Source organism: Puma concolor, chromosome A1 (genome assembly GCF_028749965.1).
Source record: "Puma concolor isolate L17-30 chromosome A1, mPumCon1.1.hap2, whole genome shotgun sequence".
Classification (NCBI taxonomy): domain Eukaryota; kingdom Metazoa; phylum Chordata; class Mammalia; order Carnivora; family Felidae; genus Puma; species Puma concolor.
This window is the reverse complement of record NC_141667.1, coordinates 708,525-729,559: the sequence shown is the minus strand read 5'-3', so window position 1 is coordinate 729,559 and position 21,035 is coordinate 708,525. Positions and strand designations below refer to the sequence as shown.

Genomic DNA, 21,035 nt, shown 5'->3' with positions numbered 1-21,035 from the left:
TCTGTTCTTCTGAACACAACTGCCCTTCTCTTGTCTAACTAACTGCCCTTCTCTCGTCTCCTCCCTCTGCTGCTGGAATACAAATGTGATGGCTGGACCAGGAGCAGCTATCATGGGCCATGAGGCAAATGAGTAGAAATCACACACAGCTGATCACTGGCCTTCTTTAAGTCGCTGCTCAGAGATCATCTGGATGCCCCATTTACAATATCACCTTTCTAGACCCTTTGTTTCTCCATCACAGCTCTGATCTCTGCCTCCCTTTCAGAATGTGTGCTTCAAAGTGGCAGGGATATTTGTTGAACAAATAGATGTACAAAACACGTTGAATAGGGGCACCTGAGTGGCTCAGCTGGCTAAGCATCCAACTTCGGCTCAGGTCACCGTCTCATTGGTCCCTGAGTCTGAGCCGGGTGACCGGCTGCCTGTCTTCAGTGCAGACCCTGCTTGGGATCCTCTGTCTCCTTCTCTCTTGGCCCCTCCCCAACACGTGCGCGTGCTCTCTCAGAAATAAACATTTTAAAAGAGACATTGAAAATTGTAAAGTGCTTTCCTGAAAGATGAAGTGGTAGCAGTATTAACACAAAATTAACCTGTGGCGGGTTGGCGCATTGCAGGCGCCCAGAAACACACGGGCTAGTTTTCCCCACGTTTCCTGTCCACTGTTCCCAGGCCTCACCTCCGCCTCCTCCTCCTCAGCTCCGCTCCATCCCGGTATCCGCGGCTGAGGCCAGCTGCCCCACGGAGACCGACTGACCTCCCCGGCCAAGCGCTGAACACCCCAAAGGTCAGAGTCAGGGGGATGGGGGCAGGGGATGGGGGCATGCCAGGCCAGGGGGTCCCTCCCCGAGACCCTCAGTCCAGGATGCCTCCACCCTCGCCCACTCCAGGAAACTCTGGCCCTGGCCTCATTGTGAGTGGTCCCCGACTGGCCCGTCTGCTTCTGGGGGTGGTCACCGTCCCAGACCAGAAGGAGACCTCCTGTGTTTCCCAGGCTCTGGCGCTGACCCCTGCGGCCTGGTTTGGGCGAGGGGTGTCTCCAGGGCCTTGCAGACAGACCCCCAAGGCTCTGCTGTTCTGAAGGGACATATTGGCTTGGAGATCAAGACTTCCGTGTCTCACGAAGCCAATGTGCCCCTTTCCCTGGTGACCGCGCCTGAAGCCCCCGCTCCTAGCTGTCCCTGCGGCCACCCCTCTCCGCTGCCCGCCGCCGCCGGGTCCCCTACTCTCGCGCCCCGGCCGCCTCCCGGCTCCCCGAGGGGGGGCTCTACCCCTAGACCCCGGCCCCCAAGCGCGCACCCGGGCCCCGCCCTCCCCTCGCGGACCCGGGCCCCGCCCCCCCACGGCCCCGCCCCCGCCCTCCCCTCGCGGACCAGGGCCCCGTCCCCGCCCCGCCCCCGCCCTCCCCTCGCGGACCGGGGCCCCGCCCCCCCGCCCCGCCCCCGCCCTCCCCGCGCGGACCCGGGCCCCACCCGCGGGCGCACTGGCGGGGCTCGAGTCCCTCAGCTTTGGCTGCGCCCGGGGACCAGGAGGCTGGTGCTGGCGCTCGGGCCACCATGTCCCAACGATTCATGGTGACCCCCGCGGCGAGCAGGGCGGGGGACGCGGGGCCGAGGCCCGAGGGCGGCGGCGACCATCTCCCCAGCCCCGGCCGGGCCGCGGACCTCGACCCCGCAGCCGCCCCCGAGTCGCCGAGGGTTGACGCGCTTCCCATCCTGCGCTACTGCCGCGAGCCGAGCCGCTACGGTAGGTACCGGCCCGCGGGGACGCCCACCGAGGGCGCCCGGCCACCTCGTCTGTGCGCCGGCCGGGGCTGCGGGAGCGCTGACGGAGCGCCGGCCTTGGGGACAGCCGCGGTGGCGGCGGCGTCAGCGCTGGGGTCGAGCTGGTGTGGCGCGTGCCCCGCGCGCTCCTCTGGGGACCGTGGCTGTGGCCCCGATGCCGCCTTTCTGCCCTGTCGTGCGCCCTGGAGGGCGGTGTGCGTCCCTGGGGCCATTGTCGGGGCGGGGGGTGGGGGCGGGGATTGACGGGTGATAGCTCCTGGCATCCTCTGACCTCGTTGCCTCCGGAGCGCGGAGCGTCCAGGGAAGTCACGTTGGAGTGTGGAGGCCGAGTTGGGGCGCCTGGAGAGCGCCCTGGAAATGCTGGGCCCCTCCTCGGAGTGAAGACGGCCCAGGGTCAGGGAGGCCTGGGTCAGAGCTGTGTTTCTAGAACCCCACGGCCCTCTGGTCAGTCCCTAGGCTTGTGTCCTCTTCCCCGTGGGCCCCGCACTCCCTCGCCTTTAATCATCCAGCCCGTACCAGCGACTTTCCTTGGGTTTTGAGGGCGGTGCTGTGCCGGCGTCGCGAAGTGCTAGCGAGCCCCCGGGTGGTCCCGGCTCCGCCGTCGGTGTGTTGGGGTGTACGGACAGGGCCCCTCCTGGCAGCCCACAGCCCTGGGTGGGGGAGGGGGCAGAGGGGGAGGACAGGCCTTGTCCTCCAGCCTCAGGCCGCTCCTGGGGGCACCCAGCCCTGCTGGACTGCGTGGCCTCCACCTCTGGGCTGATGTCCCAATGACCTGCGGCTTCTCAGGTGCCGGGTCTGAGGTTTCCTGCAGGTCAACGGGGGTCCGTGGGCTTCTGGGCAGAAGGGCCTCAGTCCGGCCCCCAGCGGGGAGGATATTACAGGAGAGCCTGGCCTTCGCTCACGGTGAGGACCAGCTCCAAGCAGAGAGCGGAGATTTCAGATTCTTTCCCAGCAAGGCCTTTGTTGAGTCGGGACCTTTAACGTTAGGATGAGACCTGAGCGGGCGGCCCTCGGGAGTGATGGGCACTCCGTGTGCACACAGGTTGCAGATGCCCTCTCTCGAGACCGAGACCCCCGAGACCCTGGCGGTAGGACACGTGGTGGGCGCTGGGGTGTGTCTCCATCAGGGGTCGCCGTGACACTTGTCACTCTGGTGGCCGCGGGTTCTCAGGTCCCGCTCCCTCCCCGTCAGCCTCTTACTCGGGGAGCCATTGTTTGGGCTCCTGCTGTGGGCCAGGCAGGGCCCTCCCCCACGGTTTCCCTGCTAACCCGGGACCCCTCGGGAGCCCCGTCTTGTTTGCTCTGTGAGCAGTGACTCTGCTGTTCCTGTTCATCGGTTAGTAGGGGTCAGAGCTGCTAACTGTTTCTGGGGCCGCACTGTCCCTCTGTTCTGAGGGAAAAGGGAAATCCGCCGTGACAGTTGAAGTCAGTAGAGACCGGGGGACCTGGGTCAGCACGAGTGAGGAAAGAGCCCCCCCACTCCCCCCCCCCCCCCCAGCAGCGGCAGGCAGCCTGCGGTGTGGCCTCTGAGAGAGCCCGGTCTCCACTCCCTGCCCCGGGGGACCCTGAGGCCCCGCCACGGTTTTCCCCACAGGAACTGGGGCCTTGGAGGCCGTGTGGCCGGAACGTAGACTCTCAGTGGGCACCGTCCTGCGTGGAGCTGTTCTGCCCAGCAGGGCCCAGGTCCTGCCACCCCGGGCAGGGACATGGCCCCGGGTCAAACTGACCATCCGGGTCCTCCCAGTACCTCACTGCCCCTTCCGGCCCCCTCTGCCCCTTGCCCTGGGTGGCCAGTATGCTGGCCGGTGCCCCTGGGGAGAGGGTCTGGTGCCAGACTTGCTCAGGTCAGCTTGTCCCTCTGCCCTTCCTCGGGCGACTGATACCGTTACCCTCACGCTGACGCGGGAGAGGGCATTTCACCAGGGTCCTTGACGTGGTAGATGGCAGGCAGGGGGCTGTTTGGGGCCAGGGACACCCGCCTGACCTTAGAATTCGCCCTCACACACCTCCCCCTCTTCCTGTGGGTCAGACCTCCCCCCTCCCCCCACCTGGGGGCTGAGCCACCCCCTCCACCCCCTCCGCCCACCTCAGCCCTCAGGCGCGGCAACGGTTCTGAGCTCTGGTCCCCCGGCTGACGCTGGGTCCACAATCGGGCTCCAGCGGCACCGTTGGGATCAAAGGATGGTGTGCTGTGCCCTCCCCGGGGGGACAAAAGACCGATTATCTGACGCTGCCCATGACGATGTGCACTGAGCATAAAAAGCAACTCGGGTTTTCTGGTGTCGCCCTCCCACTTCTCCTTGTGACCCAGGGGAGCTTTCTGACCCTTGGAGGGTGGCAGCCTCCAGGCTCAGAGGCTCCCCAACTGCGTCAGTAACCGTCGTGCCCCCTGGAGCCGGAGCAGGAACCCGCCAGGCTGAGCCTCCGACTTTGCCCTTAGACTGGCTCCCCTCCAGTGAGTTTGCCCTGGTGCACTTGTGCAGAACGGGCATGTCGGTGGGGTGTCCCTTCTCTCTGCCACGGGACAGGACAAAATCCCAGTCCTGGCGCCCCGTCCCTGTGCCCCGGGCTCAGCCAGCCTTTCCCCGGTACACCCCGGCTCGCTGAGTCTCCTTAGCCTTCTGCGGGCGGCAGGGCTTTGTGTTGGGGCGGGAGCTGGGGTGAGAGGCTTGCTGGCCCGCCCTTCCCGGCCCGGCCGCACCGCTGTTCCAGGCACACCAGGCAGGAGAGTGTAACTGGGCAGTGACAGGGCCGCGGTACCAGAAGGTGAGGTGGCTGAATTAGGGCTGTGCCCCTGTTCCCAGGAAAGCTGTGGTGCCAGCTCCTGGCGCAGTTCCTCTCTGGGATCGCACAGCGGCCCCACATCCAGAATGGAGACCCCGAGGCCATGGGACACCGCACACAGCCGGAAGGGCAGGGAGACAGGGAGAGAGTGTTGGCCAGCAAAGTTGGCCTCGGGGAGGCACAGCCACAGGCCTGCCCCTCCAACCTAGGGCCACACTCCTCGGAGCTCAGCCTGGCTCCCCAGGGGCCAGACTCCCGTCAGCCACCTCCCTGTCTCCAGTCTGGACCGGTTTGCAGGTCTGGGGCCATCAGACAAAGGCCTGACGCTGAGAGTCTCTGGAGAGGTCATCCCGCCCCACCATTCACCTCTGTGGGCTGCCCTGAGCCAGTGCTCCTGGGGGGGGGGGGGGGGTGGGGGGGTGGGAGGGGCTTCCCCGAGTCAGGCGGACCCTCGCCCTAGCGTTTGCCCTCGGAGCCGGCAGAGGCCCGTTTCCCCCCGCGGCAAAGCTGACCTCTCCGTTTCTCTGAAGCTGATGTTGGGCGTTAGAGTCCTGCAGAGCCTCGGAAGGACAGCTGCAGGGTGTCGTGTGCGTTTGTGCATCTGCGTGTGTGTGTTGTGTGCGTGTGTCTGTATCTGCGTCTGTGTGTTTTGGCTCTTTCTTGCTCAGGAGGAGGTGAGGGTTTGACCGCCCAGCCTTGCAAGGGCTCTGGGTGGAGCCGCGGGACGAGGCCGGGAGTGTGCTCGGGCACGCTGCTGGCCCAGCCTCTGCCAGTTGCTGGTCCCAGACCCCGCTGTCCCCAGGGAACAGGCTCCCCAGGCCACCCTCTGGGCTGGGCCCTCTTCCTGGACCCCAGGAGAGCACACCTCCACCCCCCGCCCCCAACCCCAGACGGCGCGTCTACACTTGGTGCAACTTCACAACTGGGTCATGGGTTTCTGCTCCAGGGACGTTTCAGGGGAAAGTCCCATTTCCCTGGCTGAACTTTCTCGTCGGGAAGGAGGCCTGGCGACGCCCTCAGCTGCCGGGGAAGGCAGGCTGAGCCGGAGCCCAGGGCGCGGGCTGCCTAGCTCTGGTGTCAGAGAACCCGCCACCCGCTGGGCACACTCTGTTTTCTCTTTACTTAAATATTTCATGGCGCGCGCGGCCGTCGCGCAGACCCGGGAGCCGCCTCCAGCTCTCAGGGAGCAGCGCTGCCCAGAGCACGCTCGGCTTTGTCATTGTCACTGGCCAGAGAATTCTCACCTTGGTGGTTTCTCAGGGCATGTCGTCACTTCCCTCCTTTGCTACTTATGCCCAGTTTGGCTTCTCCGTGGGGTGGTGTCGTGGATTTGGAGACACCAATTCTCTTTAAACATCAAGAATCACATGATGGGGCGCCTGGGAGGGGCTCAGTCGGTTAGGCGTCTGGCTCTTGGTTTCAGCTCTGGTCATGATCTTATGGTTTGTGAAGTCGAGCCCCATGTCGAGCCCCATGTCAGGCTCTGTGCAGACAGCACGGAGCCTGCTTGGGACTCTCTCTCTCCGTCTCTCTCTGCCCCTCCCCTGCTCACCCTCTCTGTCTGTCTCTCAAAATAAATAAATAAACTTTTTTTTAAAAAATCACATGATAAGTCTGTATTCAGTTAGCCACTATGCACACTGAAGTCTGTATTCAGTTAACCCACTAGGGGGCTGTGCAGGCAGGCCCAGGACCCCGGCGGGAGCCCCCATTCTGCCCAGGACTGCCCTGTGCACAGGGCCTTCCCCGGGCGCCCAGCTGCTCTGCCCTCGCCTCCCCTCCCACCCAGGCCTGTCCCTGTGAGCAAGGGCTCCGCCGTGCAAACGTGGGCTCGGGCTGGGGGTTCCACAAGTGTGTCCAGGGATGTTGGCTACTATACAAATATGTAGGGGGGGTGGCAAAAGGCAAGAGGCAGCTACAAACAAGCACAGGGTTAAAACATGCAAACATGCGTCAAAGGACACTATCCAAAGCACCCATAGAATGGGAGGCAATGTTTGCAGACGGTGTATCTGATGAGGGATTAATATCCAGAATATATGAAGAACTCTCACAACTGACAACAGCAAAGAGCAGTTTAAACAATGAGGAGAAGCCTTGAACGGACTTTATAAGAATGTCCGGTAAGCACATGGAAAGAACGCCCAACATCACCGACCGTTAAGGACATCAAAATCAAAATCACAAAAAGGTGCCGCCTCGCGCCCATTTGAATGGCTATGATACAAAAGAGAAAGAAGCAGGTGTTGGCGAGGCCGTGAGAAATCAGAACGCTGGGCGCCGCCGGTGGGGACCGAGACCGAGCACCTGCCGTACAGTGTGGCGATTCCTCAAAAGACTAAACACAGGGTGACCGTGTGGCGCAGGGACCCCACTCCTGGCCACGCACCCGGAGGGTCTGAAAGCAGAGACTTGGACAGGTTCGTACGCCCAGGTTCACGGCAGACAAAAACGCGGAAACAACCCAGATGTCTTGTCGAGGGAACAATGGGTGAGGAAGACACGGTCCCTCCGCGCACAGGACTATTTGCAGCCTTGAGAAGGAGGGACATCCTGGCACCCGCTACCACAGGGATGGACGTGGGTGACGGTGCCCTGGGAGCTGAGACACATGAGTGTCCACATGGGAGGTCCCGGGAGGAGTCCCAGGAGGGCCGGACCGCGGGGGCGCCAGGCCCCAGGAGGGGCTGGAGAGAGAGTGTTTCACGGGGACAGAGTTCAGGAAGAGGGGCCGCCGTGGAGATGGCTGCCCAGCAGCTGAACCGTAAAGACCATGGCTGCAAGTTTTTAGCTTCATGTTGTATATATTTTACCGCAGCAAAAAAAAAAAAAAAAAGCACCTATGAGAAGAGCAAACCAGAGAGGAGGGCGAGAGGAAACCAAGTTCATCCCCTCCCCCACCCGCCCCTTGCAGAGACCGGGAGGGGGAGGAGGCCTGAGAGGCGGCTTTGATTAAATCGGTTCTCGCCAGCCAGCTCTCCCAGGGGTGACCCCATTCTCATCTAAATTACTCTCTGCAAGGCGTGACCTCAGGACTTTGGCAGGAGATGTTTTTGTGCAGGGACCTTCCTGTTTCAAGCAGCACCCAGGAGAGTTTGGCTTGCTGCCCTGTGCGGAGGAGCTGTGGGCCCGGGACGATCCCCCCCCCCCCCACCAACTCCCATACTGCCCTGCCCCCAGCCCGCTCCTCCAGGGACCAAGAAGGAGCCCTGGGCCCGGACCACCCAGCGGGGAAGCCCCCCACCCCCACCCCGGACACATGGGGGACAGCACTCTTGGCCACGAGGCCCACAGCCCCTCGCCCTGCTATCCTGAATGCCCCGAAGCAGGAGTTCTCTAGTTCTCCTCTGAAGGAAGGGCGGGTGCAGGGCACCGGGTGGTCTGCCTTTGGCTCAGCTTGGGTGGCCTGTCCTTAGAAATGGGGACGGCGGCTGCTGCCGCACCTTTCCCTTCCAGATGCAGCACTTACTGGTTTTTGCCTCAGAGTTGGCCTTGCTGGGGATCAGGGACCCAGCTTCCTGCCCCTGGAGGAACCTGAGACGACCCCCCCCACACACACACAGGAGGCAGGCAGCCCCCCCAGACGGCCCCCTGGGTTGCCGTGCTGTGTCTCAGCCACAGGCAGGGCGTGCGGGTGTGTGTGCATACCTGTGTGCGGTGCGCGTGTGTGCAGGTGTGCATGCACGCAGGCGTGTGTGCCCGAGTGTATGCGGGCACGTGTGCAGGGGTGTGTGCACGTGTGTGTGTGTACGTGTGAGGTCTCTCCTGCCTGCAGGGCGGGCGGCAGAGCTTTGCCTTCTGGTGGAGACTCCCGCATGATGCCATCAGGAGCCGGGCAGACGCGGCCCCCAGTCCTCGCTGGGCACAGGGAGACCGAGCCCTCCTTCCTGCAGCAGCCCCAGGCCTGGTGCCACCCCCAGTGGGCCGAGTGGGCGCTTCAGGGCACCAAGTGCTCTGAAAAGTTCCCTAAAAACTGTGGTGGAGCCGTGATGCTCACTATAGGCACCTGGGGAAATGTGGAAACTTCCGTAGTTGGGGCCCACAGAGAAGTGGAACCAACAGGACGTGTGTATAGAGAGAAAGACGGGGATTTATTTTGACGAGTTGGATTGTTCATGCAGCTGTGCCCTGGTGAGTCTGAAATCTTCAGGGTGGGCAGCAGGCAGGAGACCCAAGGAAGGGCTGTCGTGCCCACAGGCTGTCTGCTGGCAGGAGTCCTTCCTGCCTGGGGAGGTCAGCTTCGGTTCTATGTAGGCCTTTGACTGATTAGACGAGGCCCACCCATGTCTGGAGGCGGGGGGACCGCTTTACTCAAAGCTCCCCACTTTCAGTGTTAATCTCATCCAAAAAGCATCTTCACAGAAACACCCAGAATAATGTGTGACCTAACATCTGGGCATTGTGGCCCAGGCAAGTTGAGACATCGAATGAACCATCACAATAATGGAAAGAAAAAGGCCTCAGAAATAGTCACTATGAAAAAGCCTCTTCCAGGCCGCCTCTGTGTATCTGTGTGCACACGCACGTGCGCGCACACGGGGATGAATCGTGGTGCATATGCTCTTTCAAACTTTATCTCTTAACGGAAATGCTTTTTCGGAGCAAAAGTGCCTTCATTCTCTGGCCCTGAGTGTTGAAGGAAGCCCTTATAAAGCCCCCAGGACACAAAGCTTGAACAAGGAGGCTTCCAGCCCTCGGCGAGTCTGCAGCAAAAGGCTACACGTTTATTTACCAGTCCTGTTAGGCGCCCTGGGTCCGTGCTCCGAGCCGTGCCCCAGAGCTGGTGGCTCGCTCCTCTGTCATGCTTGTGGCCGACGCTGGTGTCACGGGGTCAGTTTCGAGTGGCTGGACACGTGCTTCACGAGCTTTGGAGGCTCTGCTGGGATTCGGGGACTCAGAGAGGAGACAGCGTGGCTGTGTGGCTGCGTGGCTGCGTGGCGCTCTGGAAAGGAGGGAAGGGCTGCGGGGGGGGGGGGGTTGGAGGCGAGGGCCTGTTTTTCCTGTTCACGCAGATGGTCGCTTCAGAAGAGCACGGCAGCCACCCGCTGTGTCCCGTCCGTCCTGTTTTCCGCCCCCCTCCCCCGACCCGCACACACACTGGACGCCAAGCTGCTGTGCTTGAGGGACCTCCCTGGACGTCGTTCTGTGGGTGCCCGCGGGCGGTCTGTCTGCCCCTCGCCCCGTGGTTGGGCTGCACCCTCGTCTCTCTGTGGTTGGATTCGGGGGACGGTGCAGGTGGGCGGCCTGGCTGGAGACTATTTAGAGTCCGGATTGGAATGGGGGACGCGGGGGTTTCACTCGGTGGGGCCAGGTGGCTGGGGGTGCCCCAGAGCATGACCAGGTGCCTCCCTCAGGTCGCTCCACTCCCCTCGACTCCCCTCGGTGGGACCAGCGGGTCCTTTCAGACACGCTCTGTGAGGACAGTGTGCATGGAGCCTGGCCGCACTGCCTGAGCTCAGGGAGCAGGTTCAGGGCACTGTGGGCGGAAAAGCGGGACTGGGTGTCGGGGAGGACCCCAGGGAAAATCGACGGAGACCCAACATTTCTCCTGTTTTCGGAATGTTCTGGAGCTCCAGAGGCTCCCCTTCCTGGGCTGTGGAGGACTCTGCCTTCCAGGAGGTGCTTTCACTGGAGCACGGCTGTCACACACGGGCTCTCTCCCGACTGCACGCCCCCGCGTCTGGCACAGGACAGGGCCTCCCTCTGCCCCTTCATGGCCTTGCCGAGCACACGCACGGGACACAGCACCACGCCGAGGCGGGGACGGGCCGAGTGGAGTCCCTGTTATCGTCCTCCTGCCCACCTGCTTTTGTGTGTTCTGAGCTCTGCACGCGTGACCCAACGAGCAGAAGCCACCAGAAGAGCTGGGGGTGGGGGGTGGGGGGCGTGTGGAGGCCCCTCCCGGCCGGGCGTCCACTGCTGGGGGTTGGTATTCTGGGCAGCGAGCTCAGGGAGGGGAACAGAGGAGAGGGAGGGAGGAGGGCGGGGACAGCGGGAGGCAGACGGTGACCTCCCTCCCCCGGTTGGGGCCACGCCTGCCCGGGGAGCTCGTGGGGGCCGTGTGAGGGGCCCGTCCTCATCCTCGGTGGCCGGCAGGGCCCAGGGGCGGGCGGGACGGGTGAGGCCGAGGGGCGTGACTGTGGCCGCGTGGTGCGGGGAATGGCGGTCTCTCCAGGGTAACAGCGGCCGGCGGCTCCTGTGTGCCTCTGACCCAGCTCTCGGAGTCTCCTGACGGTGTCCACGGTAACGGTGCCCGAGACAAAACAGCTCGTTTTTCTCTGCCCGTGTGGTGCCCGAGAGCCATTCACTCGCCCGTCATTCTTTCCCGCCCACCCTCGTGCCCCGTCCTCCCGGTCCGAGCTACCCGACAGGCCGCGGGCTCCCCGATGGCAGCCACCGGCCACAGGTGGCCGTGGACATGTGGACTGTGGCTGGGGCCCACCTAAGAGCTGGATTTAAATTATTTAAATTTTTAACTAATTTGAACTTTAACTTAACCAACCACACGTGCTGAGTGGCCGCGGAACCGCAGGGCCGGGCCGGCGTGGAGGGCCCGGCCCAGCAGGACACGGACCAGACCCACAGCTCCAGAGCGTCTGCTCCAGGATTCCGACGATGGAGCAGGGGAGCAGGGAGGCAGGGCGGCGTTAGGGCTGAACTGTGTCCCCACAAAATCCTCCAGCATGTGACCGCACTCAGAGAGGGTCCTTGAAGAGGAGGTTAACAGAGCCTTCCGCATGCCGAGGATACCGGCCTCAGGGGAAAGCGCCTTGCCCACGCCCGGCTCTCGGACTCTCAGCCTGTGTGCTGTCTACACCGTCAGCCTGGGCAGCCTGTGTCAGCTCAGCCTCCTTGGTGCCCCCGGTGGCTCCCCTGAGCAGTCTCCCCATTGTGGTCCATCGCCAGGGCACTGAGCCACAGCCAGCACAGGGACCCTGCGCCCTCCCCGGCCGGGGGCTCCTGGACTGCCTCACCTGGACCGAGGCACACGCCTGTCCCTGCAACTGCCTCCCTGTGGCCCCCCTGCCCCTCCCCCGCAGGCCACCTGAGCCCTCCCCGGGGCCCTGGGCTCCTCCTCGCTGCCTCTTGTTGCTTGGAGACCCGAGTGTCCCCGTCCCCCTGGACTAGAGACAGAGTGGGGTGGCCGGCTGGGTTGCTGTGTCAGGCTTCCCTCGGGGGCTGCTGGAGGGGCTTGAGGGGAGCAGGTGACGCCACCAGGCCTGGGGCTGTTCCTGAGGGTCCTGGGGATGCAGACCAGTGGTTAGGGTCGCCCCCAAGAGACTCCAGGGACACCCCCCACTGAGCCACCGGGAGGGAAAAAGCAGCCAAGATCAGGGTCTTCCTCCTGAGGAGAACGGCCTGTATGAGCTCACACAGGCTTGTGGCTCCCACCCCCCGGTGGGGGCTGTAGGGTCCTGTGGGTCTGGCTGCCCCCACTGTGGCCCGCAGGAAGAATGAACCTGCTCGTACTCACACAGCTCTCTGCAGGGCTCCCTCCTACCCATGGATCCAACCTGGGCCGAGTGACTGCCCTGAGCTCCCCAACCCAGTGTAGATGTGGGCTTGGAGTCCTCCCAGCTGAGAACTGTGCTTCTCGGGGGTCTTGTGAGGGTGGTTCCTGGGGGGTGCTGACCCATGCAGGGAGGAGCGAGCCCCTCAGCCAACACCCCCCTGGGCCTGTCCCATGTCTTTGGTGCACTGAGACTCAAGGCTGTTCTGGGAGGCAGAGGGGCGGGCTGGTGGATTCTAGCACGTTCCAGCACACTTAGCACCTGAGGCCGGTCTTCTCAGCTGATCACTTCTGGGACCGGTGGCCCGAGTCACACGCACCAGAACTGTGCTTTAGGGACGTGGAGAAAGCACTCTGGAAACCTCACCGCCCTCTCCCCAAGTGTTCGGAGGGCCAGCATGAGGTGTGCCCTCGGACAGCGGGGCGGAAGGAGCTCACAGAACCACGTAAAATGACGCTGCCCCGGGGAAAAGCAGGCTTGCTGCTGGGGTGTGTGTGTGTGTGGGGGGGTGACAGGTTGTAGAAATGGCTGCCCAAGGGGTCAAGCAGGCCATGCTGTGGAGCCCCCTTTCCTCTGCGCCCACCCATCGGGACCACTTCTCTGAGATGAGCCACTCTCCTGGGTGGGCCAGGCCTCACTGCCTCTGCCCACTCACAGCTCGGGGAGGGGACCTCCTGAGAACGAGGCTGGCTTCCCGCCCTGTCCACCCCCACCCCGTGCTGCCCTCGGCCCCTGCTTTGTGTGTGGGCCCACGCATCACGGTGCCGGGGGACGGTGCTGTCACCAGCCCAGCTCCCCTCCACGGGGGACTTGCCAGGCCCCCGCGAAGGCCGGGGAAAGCACGCCTTCCCTCCTCCTGCCCGGGGCCCGGCCCACGAGGGTGAGGGTGAAGCCTGGCTTGTGGGGCCGTTGGGGGTCCCAGGATGCACCTGTTGCTGGCCTGAGCCCCTCCACCCCTGGCAGCCCTTCCAAGCTCAGGACCTCAGCTGTCCCCCTTTGAAAGGCCGGATGGTAGGTGGGGGTCCATAGGGACAGGGCACGGTTGGTCTCCTGCCCCGAAGCTGCTCCCTGAGGACACGTGTTTTATGACCGTGGCAGAAAGCCATGCGTTTTGGGTGAGTTAGTGGCAAGCAGACAGCCACCAGGGGGCCTGCCAGCCTGTCCCGCTGTCCGAGATGGTCCCACTGTGTGCCGAAGGCCACAGAGAAGCTTTGGGGTCTGCCCCTCCTGGAGCCCCTTCCCTGGGAACCAGAAACCTCCAAGTTTGGACCTTATCTTGTGTTGGTTTTGAGGCTAGCAGGGGGGCTGAATGATGGCCCCCAAAGGATACGTCTGCATCCTAGCCCCTGGTGCCTGTGAATGGGCCTGGTTGGGAAAAGCGTCTCTGCAACGTGATTGAGTTAAGGATGTGGAGGTGAAGAGGTCATCCTGGGTTCTCTGGTGGCCTGAGTCCATAACCACTGTCCTTACAAGAGACACAGAGGAAGACACAGGCATGCACAGGAGAGACCACGCGAGGAGGAGGCAGAGGTTGGAGGGCCAGGCCCTGAGGGAGAGGCAGGAGGGAGCCCCCGCCCCAGGGCCTCCAGAGGGAGCACAGCTCTGTGACCCCTGGCTGTGGGACGTGTGGCTCCAGAGCCCTGAAAGCAGGCTCCCGTGTGTTAGACCCCATATGTGGCTGGGTTCCAGCAGCTGCGGGGTGCTCGTCCTGTCAGGGGTGCCAGAGGGGTGGGCTGGGTTCACCTGGGAGCCGTTTCTGGAGAGGGTGGGGCGCAGGAGGAGGTGCACAAGCTCGGCGTGTCCCGCTCAGGTGGCATCGTTGTGGCTGGTGCCCTGTATGCCGGCTGCTCCTGGCGTGGGGCTCAGCCCCGCCGTCCGCATCTACAGGGGCGAGTAGCCCCCAGCCCCGCCCAGGCCGATCGCCACGGACCACCTGCTCGAGGGCTTCCCGGGGCCTTGTCCAGCCGCCGTCCCTGTAGGGAGAGGCTGGACCCCAGTGGGGAGGGGACAGCTGTGTCCCACAGCGAGTGGATGACGGACGGAGCAGGGCCGAGGGGTGCTGGAGGGGCCTGCGAGGCTGGGACCTGACCCGACACCTGGGAAGCGCTGGGTCAGCTGCTGTGTCTGCAGCCACCGGTGTGGTGCCGCCGGCCGGCCGCCGTCCCCGCGGGGAGAGCCGCATCCGCCGCCTGCTCACACGGACCCCACGGGACGGCCCACGTGGGCTTCCTCGCGGAAGCCACGAGGGCAGCCCCGGCCGACGTGCTCCCGAGCGCGAGCCCGCGGAGCTGAGCCTGTTTGCGAATCAGCTTTTGCGGAAGCGGAAGCGGAAGCGAGCGGCCTCCTCCGGCCCGCGCTCACTCCGGGCCACCCGCTGTCTTAACCCCGGGGTCACTGGGGCTTGGCTCCTATTCGGAAACATGCTTTCCTCGAAGTGCAGTCGTGACGGTAAGACCCAGCAGGGGTGACGCTCCTGGTTGGGACATCGGGGTTCGGAGCGTGCGGCAGTAAGACGGGACGCAGCCCCGAGGGCCGTGCCGCGGACTGCCCGCGTTTCCGTGCCTTCGTGCGCACGACACCGTCCAGAGCGTGTGTGCGGGCTCCCGCAGGAGGGCACACGCGCTCCGTGCCTCTTTCGCTGCGTCTGGGGACGGGGGCAGCTGTGGGGTCAGTGAGCCGGCGCACATGTGAGCTGCCGCGTGCCTTTTCCTTCTTGCTGGGCTGACGGGGCGGGGGAGCCCGGACTCGGGGCGGAGAGCTCAGGGCGGGGCCCTGGAACCAGGCGGCCCCGCGCACCCCCTGCGCCAGGGACTTGGTCCCCGCCGCCCACGGCCCACGGGCGTCCGGGGAGGCGTCGCACACCTGCGAGGAGCTCCCGGTCCACTTTGCAGACCGTGGCACCCCTGTGGCAGGACAGCGTGGCCGGGGACGGGCAGCAGGCGGGCTGAGGAGCCCGGACAGGGCCCGTGACAAGAGCGCGGTGACGGGGCGGGGGTTGGGTCCCGGGTCCCCCTGGGGTCAGCGGGTCTGGGCCACAGGGTCAGGCGCGGGCCGTCGTCACGGGGAGAAGGAAGCTGGGGCTTTTCCCCGGGAGTGGTGCTCCACCCCAGGTTTTCTCTCCCCAACATGGTGACTGTCACCCAGCCTGCATGAAGGACGTGTGATTTAGCGGCAGTGGGAGACAGCCCGGCAGAATCCATTCCGTGGTCTCGCCTGCTGAGGGCCAGGTCCCCAGCCAGGTGCTGGGGGGCAGGCCTGGGGCGGATCTCGGCGCGGGTTGCCACTCCCCTCAGCCTTGTGAGTTCAGATGACGCGCTGCAGCAAGGAGCAAGCAGGAAGGGCCTTGAGTGCAAAGGTCACCTTCGGAAAGTTGCCCTAAGCTGCCCAGATGTCCAGCCCAAAGGCGACAGTGCAAAGGCCCTGGGGCAGTGGCAAATTCAAGATGGGACCTTGGACATGAAGAAGACATGGGGCGGGCACTGGCAGAGGGAGCTGTGGTGACGGGGTGGGCGCATCACTGATCTGGCAGACACGCCCAGGCGGGCAGGGGACTGGCAGAGTGTCACAGCGGAAGGGCGGGGGCTGGCAGGGGTGGGGGCGGCGCTGCGGATGCAGGGACGGCAGGGATGAGGAAACTGCCCCCTGTGTGGTTGGTTAGGGGATGGAGTTGGCTTTCCGTGGCCAGTTCTGGGTTGCATGCGCAGCGGTCACTGGTCAAGTCTTGACCGTCGACCGATGGCGCCAAGGCCGTGGGCAGGGTCCTGTCGTCCTGTCCTGTGCCCTGAGGCTGCATTGGGAGCAGGCTCCGGGTCACCCCTGGGCTTGAGCCTCTGTTTGCCTGTTTGTGTTCAGATTTCCACGAGGTGGGAGGACAGCCCGTGAAGTGGAGGCAGGATGTGCTTGAAGGGGTGGAGACCCCAGGGGATGGAGCGACCTCGAGGTGACCAGTGAACAGCTGCTGGCCGCGCACCACGGGGCCCGTTCGTGATGGTCCTGGAGAAGTACCTTCCGCAAGAGCAAAGGCCCTGGGGTCACCCGTGCGGGGCACGGCTTGCAGGAGGCTCCCAGCGGGGACAGCACACTGGCTTGCTCTCTCGCTCTGCTCTCCAGGTTTGGGGGCTTCCTCGTGCCCACCCCCGGCGCCGGCTGGGCCGGAAGACACGCAGACAAGGCTGTGCAGGTTTCTTTCGCCGTCTGGGCCCCGTTGGCCTCTCTGCCTCGGGTCGCTGGCCTTCTCGTGCTGGGAGGGGGTTCTGTCCTGAGGACGGGTCCTTGGACGCTGAGCGGCTGGCGCTGCACCCCCTCCGTCCTGTGCGGTGCCCAGGCCTACCCTGGAAGCACGTGGCTGGGGCACCCTCGCCTTCCTGGCAGGAGATCGTGTGGGCTGTAAGAAATGATGAAAACATGCACGTGACTACCTTGCTCCTGCCTAATTCCCTCCCTGGGGGCAGAGTCCCCAGGGAGCACTGGAAAATTGCACACGCCCTGGGAGAGGCAGGCTGGCAGGGACCCTGAAGCCACCGCAACGCAGAGGGGTCGCGGCCGGCTTTGTCCGCCCGCACCCCCACCTCACGCCGCGAGCGTGGGATGGCCAGGCCCAGCGGCCGGCAGGGCAGTGTGCCCGTGACGCTTCAGTGTCAGGTAAACACGAGCAACGCGAGGAAGACTCCTCACCAAAATAAAAGTCAGCATGTATCTGAAACTCCAATTTGACCAGGCACCCTGTGTGTCTCTCACGACCCCATCTGGGGTCCTTTGCCCACGGGGTCCTGGAGGGAAGGAGGCCGGGACCACACTTAGCGGAAGCACCCTGAACGAGCTGAGGTGTGTGGGGGGGGGGGATGTTGGAACAGCTTCAGCCCAACGAGTGGGGGTGCGGGGGGCGGGGTGCTCACCGCAGAGGGAAGACCATCTACGCAGGTGGTTGGGGGACTTCCGGTGTCCCTCTCGGGAGTTGGGTCCTGGGGGTGACACTGCCCATCTCCCTGTGCCGCCAGGCACATCCTCGACAAGGGGCTGGTTGAGGCACCAGGGCGGGCTCCCACCGCTCACCAGGAGCGGGCTTTCGAGGCCTGGGGAGGGACGGGTCACATAGGGCGCCCAACACAGAGCGGGAGGGGAGATCCTGTGCCTGGCCGCCTCTGCTGCCCTCACAGCCTGTGGTGACCGCCCACAAGGGGGCCGTGCAGGGCTGTGTGTATCTGTTGAGTCTCCAGAACCTTCTGCGTGTGGTGCCGGCACCTGGCTCTCTGGTGCGGGCTCCCACACAAGCTGGCAGCTTCTGGACAGACAGGGTCCGCCGGGCTGGAGGGCAGCGTCCAGGCCCCTCAGGCGAGTAACAGGGTGGCCAGCAGGGGGCGGACAAGGACCTTGGGAGCCTCAGGCCGTGGTGCCCTGGGGTCACCGTCAGACCCGCTCCCACCTCGAGCTCGGCTGGAGGCCTGTTTTTTGGTGAGGCCGCCTTGTCCTTGGCTTACCTCTGAGACCTCATCCACACGCCAGACCCTGCTTGTTCCCTTGCTGCTGTTGAATCCTGCCGGGAGGCCAGGGGCTGGAGGAGGAGTTCTGGAAAGTTCCAGCCCAGCCTCAGGGCCCTGACTCCCACCCGGTCCCATCCTCCTGCCCTCCCCCAGCTCCCACTGGGGAGTCAGGGGCGTCTCCCCCACCCCAGTGTCCTAGGCCCCTGCAGCCCCCAGGCGGGGCTCCCCGTCAGTCCAAGCTGTCCCTGAGGCTGCAGCGGCCCTTCGGAGAGGCGTGCCCTGCCCAGGACACTCCCGAGGGACCTGCCCCGGGGACCCCGCCTCAGGCCGGAGCAAGGGCTGGGGCCTCTGAAGATTCTGAAGGGTTCAGGAGCTGCCCAAAGTGGCTGCCTCAGTGGGGTCCAGGGGGACAGTCACCGCCGCAGCTAAGACTCGAGTTAACCAAGTATGTGCAGTTTTAGGTGATTTTCCATGTACTTTCTCAACCACATCCAGAAATAAAGTCTTGGAGGTGATATCAAGGACTTGGTGGGTTTGCTCACTCCCCTCTTTAGAGGGGAGTGGGGGTGTGTGCAGGGCAGTCCCCTCCCTGGACACGTGACCCCAGCCCTGAGGGCTTGGCGCCCAGGACCTGGGGGACCGGAGGACAGCAGGGCGGCAGGGGACTTCCCACCTCCGACACAGTGCGTCTTCCCCTTTCGAATCCCCAGGTCTGGGCATGGCCGTCTGGCAGCTCCTGGAAGCTGGGCTCCAGGGGGCCTCTGGGCACCACCCCAACCAGAACCTTCTGCTGTCTCCTTTGGTCACGCCTGTCACACCCGCCAGGGCCCAGGCTGCTGCTTCCCCCAGGACTCCCAGGTGCTCTCAGGGTTCTTCCTGTGGGGCTAGGAGGCCCTGGCCAGGCCCCTGGTTGAGGCCAGTGGGACCCGGGGGGTCCTGCGGCCGGTGTGTCCTGCTCTGGTGGGGGCCTGTGCTCCCCAGGAGGGGCTGGAGGGCAGAGGGGGAAGCCCTGGGAGTTTCTGGGGTCTCGGGCTGGTCCTGCATGGTCCCCTGGTGACTCTCTTGGTGGCCTGGGGCAGGGTGTCACCAATGTGCCCTGGCTTTCACCGTGCTGGAGGCACTGCTCAGCCCGGCAGCCCTCTCCACTCTCAGACTTGCTTAGCTGAAACTACACAGACTTGTAGAATTTAGCTTTTAATTGTGGCAAAATAGGGGCACTCGGGTGGCTCTGTCGGTCAAGCGTCGGGCTCTTATTTCAGCCCCGGGCACGATCTCACAGTGCGTGGGATCGAGCCCCGCATCGGGCTCTGTGCAGACGATGTGGAGCCTGCTTGGGATCCCTTCTCTCCTTCTCTCTCTGCCCCTCCCCTGCTCGTTCTCTCTCTCTTTCTCAAAATAAATAAAAATAAACTTGAAATAATTGTGGTGAAACGTACAAAACACAAAAATTTCCAAGCATCTACACTGAGTGCAGCCGACCCACCGGCCATCACGTCACCCTCCCAAACCGGAGCTCTGTCCCCAGGAAACACGCCCTCCCTGCCCTGTCTGACCTCCAGGCCTCGGGGGCCCTGGGGGGAGCCGAGTGGGTGCTCTTGGACGCCTTCCTTGTCTTTACCGTGGTTTTACCGGTGAGCTGGAGACTCGGCCTGGCTTGTCTCCTGTCTTCCTGTGAGCTGCCCGCTGCCCCACGCCCTCCTGTGCCTGCCCTTGGCCATCCAGAAACGCCCCCGGACACATTCGGCAGCCACTGGCTGGCTCACACTTGGCGTCTGCATCTCGGTGGCCCCCTCCCCGCCTTGCCGTCCCTCTGGCTCCCCTCCTGCACGCAGAGGCTGGGGCTGCTCCCAGGACGCGGGGGTCCGGCTCCCCTGCCCCTCAGATGGTACCCACCCCGCCCATCGGCTGGTGTGGCACACGGCCACGGAGTCCCGCCGTGCTGTGTTTGCTCGGACAGAGGTGTTTGAGTTCCAAACACCTGCAGCCCCACCTGGTGCCGCCTGGGCGGGTCCAAGCGGGCACAGGGGCTCTGCCTCTCGGAGCCACGAGGCACGGCCTTCCCTGAAGCAGTGAGGGGCCCATGTGGCTACCACACCCACCCTGTGCCCTGTGCCCTGTACCCCAGGGATGGACGCAGGGGCGGCACCATGGCCTGGTGGTGGCTGTGGGAGGCTCCTTGGGAAGGTGCCCTGACATCTAGAAGACATGGCTATACCTCAGGAAGGGCAGAGCCCTGGGTGGACACACACGTGCTCTCTCTCTCACACACACACACACACACACACACACACACACACACACATCCATGCACTTCACGGGGACTGATGGGAACCAGGGAGACTGCCTCCTGCCTCCCACCTCCCACCACTGGTGGGACCAATCTTGGGTAGCCAAGCTCATTGGTTAGCAAATACTCATTGAGCACCGTTGGGTGCTGTGTTGGGTGATGGAGGACAAGACACATTTCCTGCATCTGAGAAGGGTAATTCTAGAACCTTCCATCAACAGGGTGAGGAGGAAAGAAACCAGTGTCCAGAAGATGTGCCTCAGGATATCAGGAGACTTGATGGCCCGGGACCAGCCCAAGGTCCCGGCCTCCCAGACTAGCTGACTGGCTGGTGGGTCTGGTGCTTGTTTACGTTAACTTTGTTTCTCAGCGAGAGATGGTGTTGGGTCTCCAGGCACCTGCCCGGTTCTGCGTGAGAGCTGTGTTGTCATTCGGGTCCTGTTTCTTGTGCTGCGGACAATAAAGACTTTATCTAGGCAACTGGGGCTAAGTGACCTTGATTCACTGGACTCTGGATTGACGCCCACTTCCTGCCCAGGCGGGACTGGTTGGCACGGGGCGGTGTCCCAGCCACGCCCCCTCTGCCCTCCACCGCCGCCCCTAGTCCTTCTGGTGGACACACGCGCGCTTAAGTCAACTTGCACCGACTTGTGATGCGAGGAGTCAGAAATGCACAATTCCTCCTTGCGCTTCTTCCTGAGCGGCCGGGAGGTGATGAAACCTCCCCCGGGATGAAAACAGGCCGCCGTATCCCTGCAGTCAGGGGCACGTTAATGCGTTTGCCGGCCGTGGCACGTCTCTTTGTGGCTCCCCCTTGCAGTTCCTCGATGACCAACGTTGATTCGATAAAACAGGCTAGGCAATGTTGCTTTTTTTAACTATCTGTGAAAGTTGAATATAGTTGGTGTTATTTCTTCTTTAAGTGTTTAGAAAACAACCCCTAGGCGGCCATCTGGGCCGTGGGGTGTGTGTGTGTGTGTGTGTGTGTGTGTGTGTGTGTGTGTGTGTGTGTGTGAAGGTTTTAATTTCCTCACGAGATACCGTGCTCTTCAGAGCTGCTCTTTCTTCTTGCGATACTTTGGGTAGGTTGTGTTTCCCAAGGAATTTGTCTACATCTACACTTTAAAAATGATTATCACCAAGCATTCGTCATATCTCCTGTCAGTATCAATGTCACAAACCAGGGATG

General features: G+C 63.6%; 1 protein-coding gene across 2 annotated transcripts in view; it reads left to right on the top strand.

Moving 5' to 3' along the window:
* Positions 1–1,499: 1,499 nt before the first annotated feature.
* Positions 1,500–21,035, top strand: part of SLC12A7 (solute carrier family 12 member 7) — a 69,488-nt gene continuing 49,952 nt past the window's right edge. The window contains exon 1 of one of the 2 annotated variants that reach the window (XM_086675216.1): positions 1,500–1,746. In XM_086675216.1, the coding sequence (XP_086531342.1) occupies positions 1,557–1,746 (190 nt within the window). In that variant the 5' untranslated portion in view covers positions 1,500–1,556. The remainder of the gene's footprint in view (positions 1,747–21,035) is intronic. The other variant, XM_086675223.1, reaches the window with a different exon arrangement.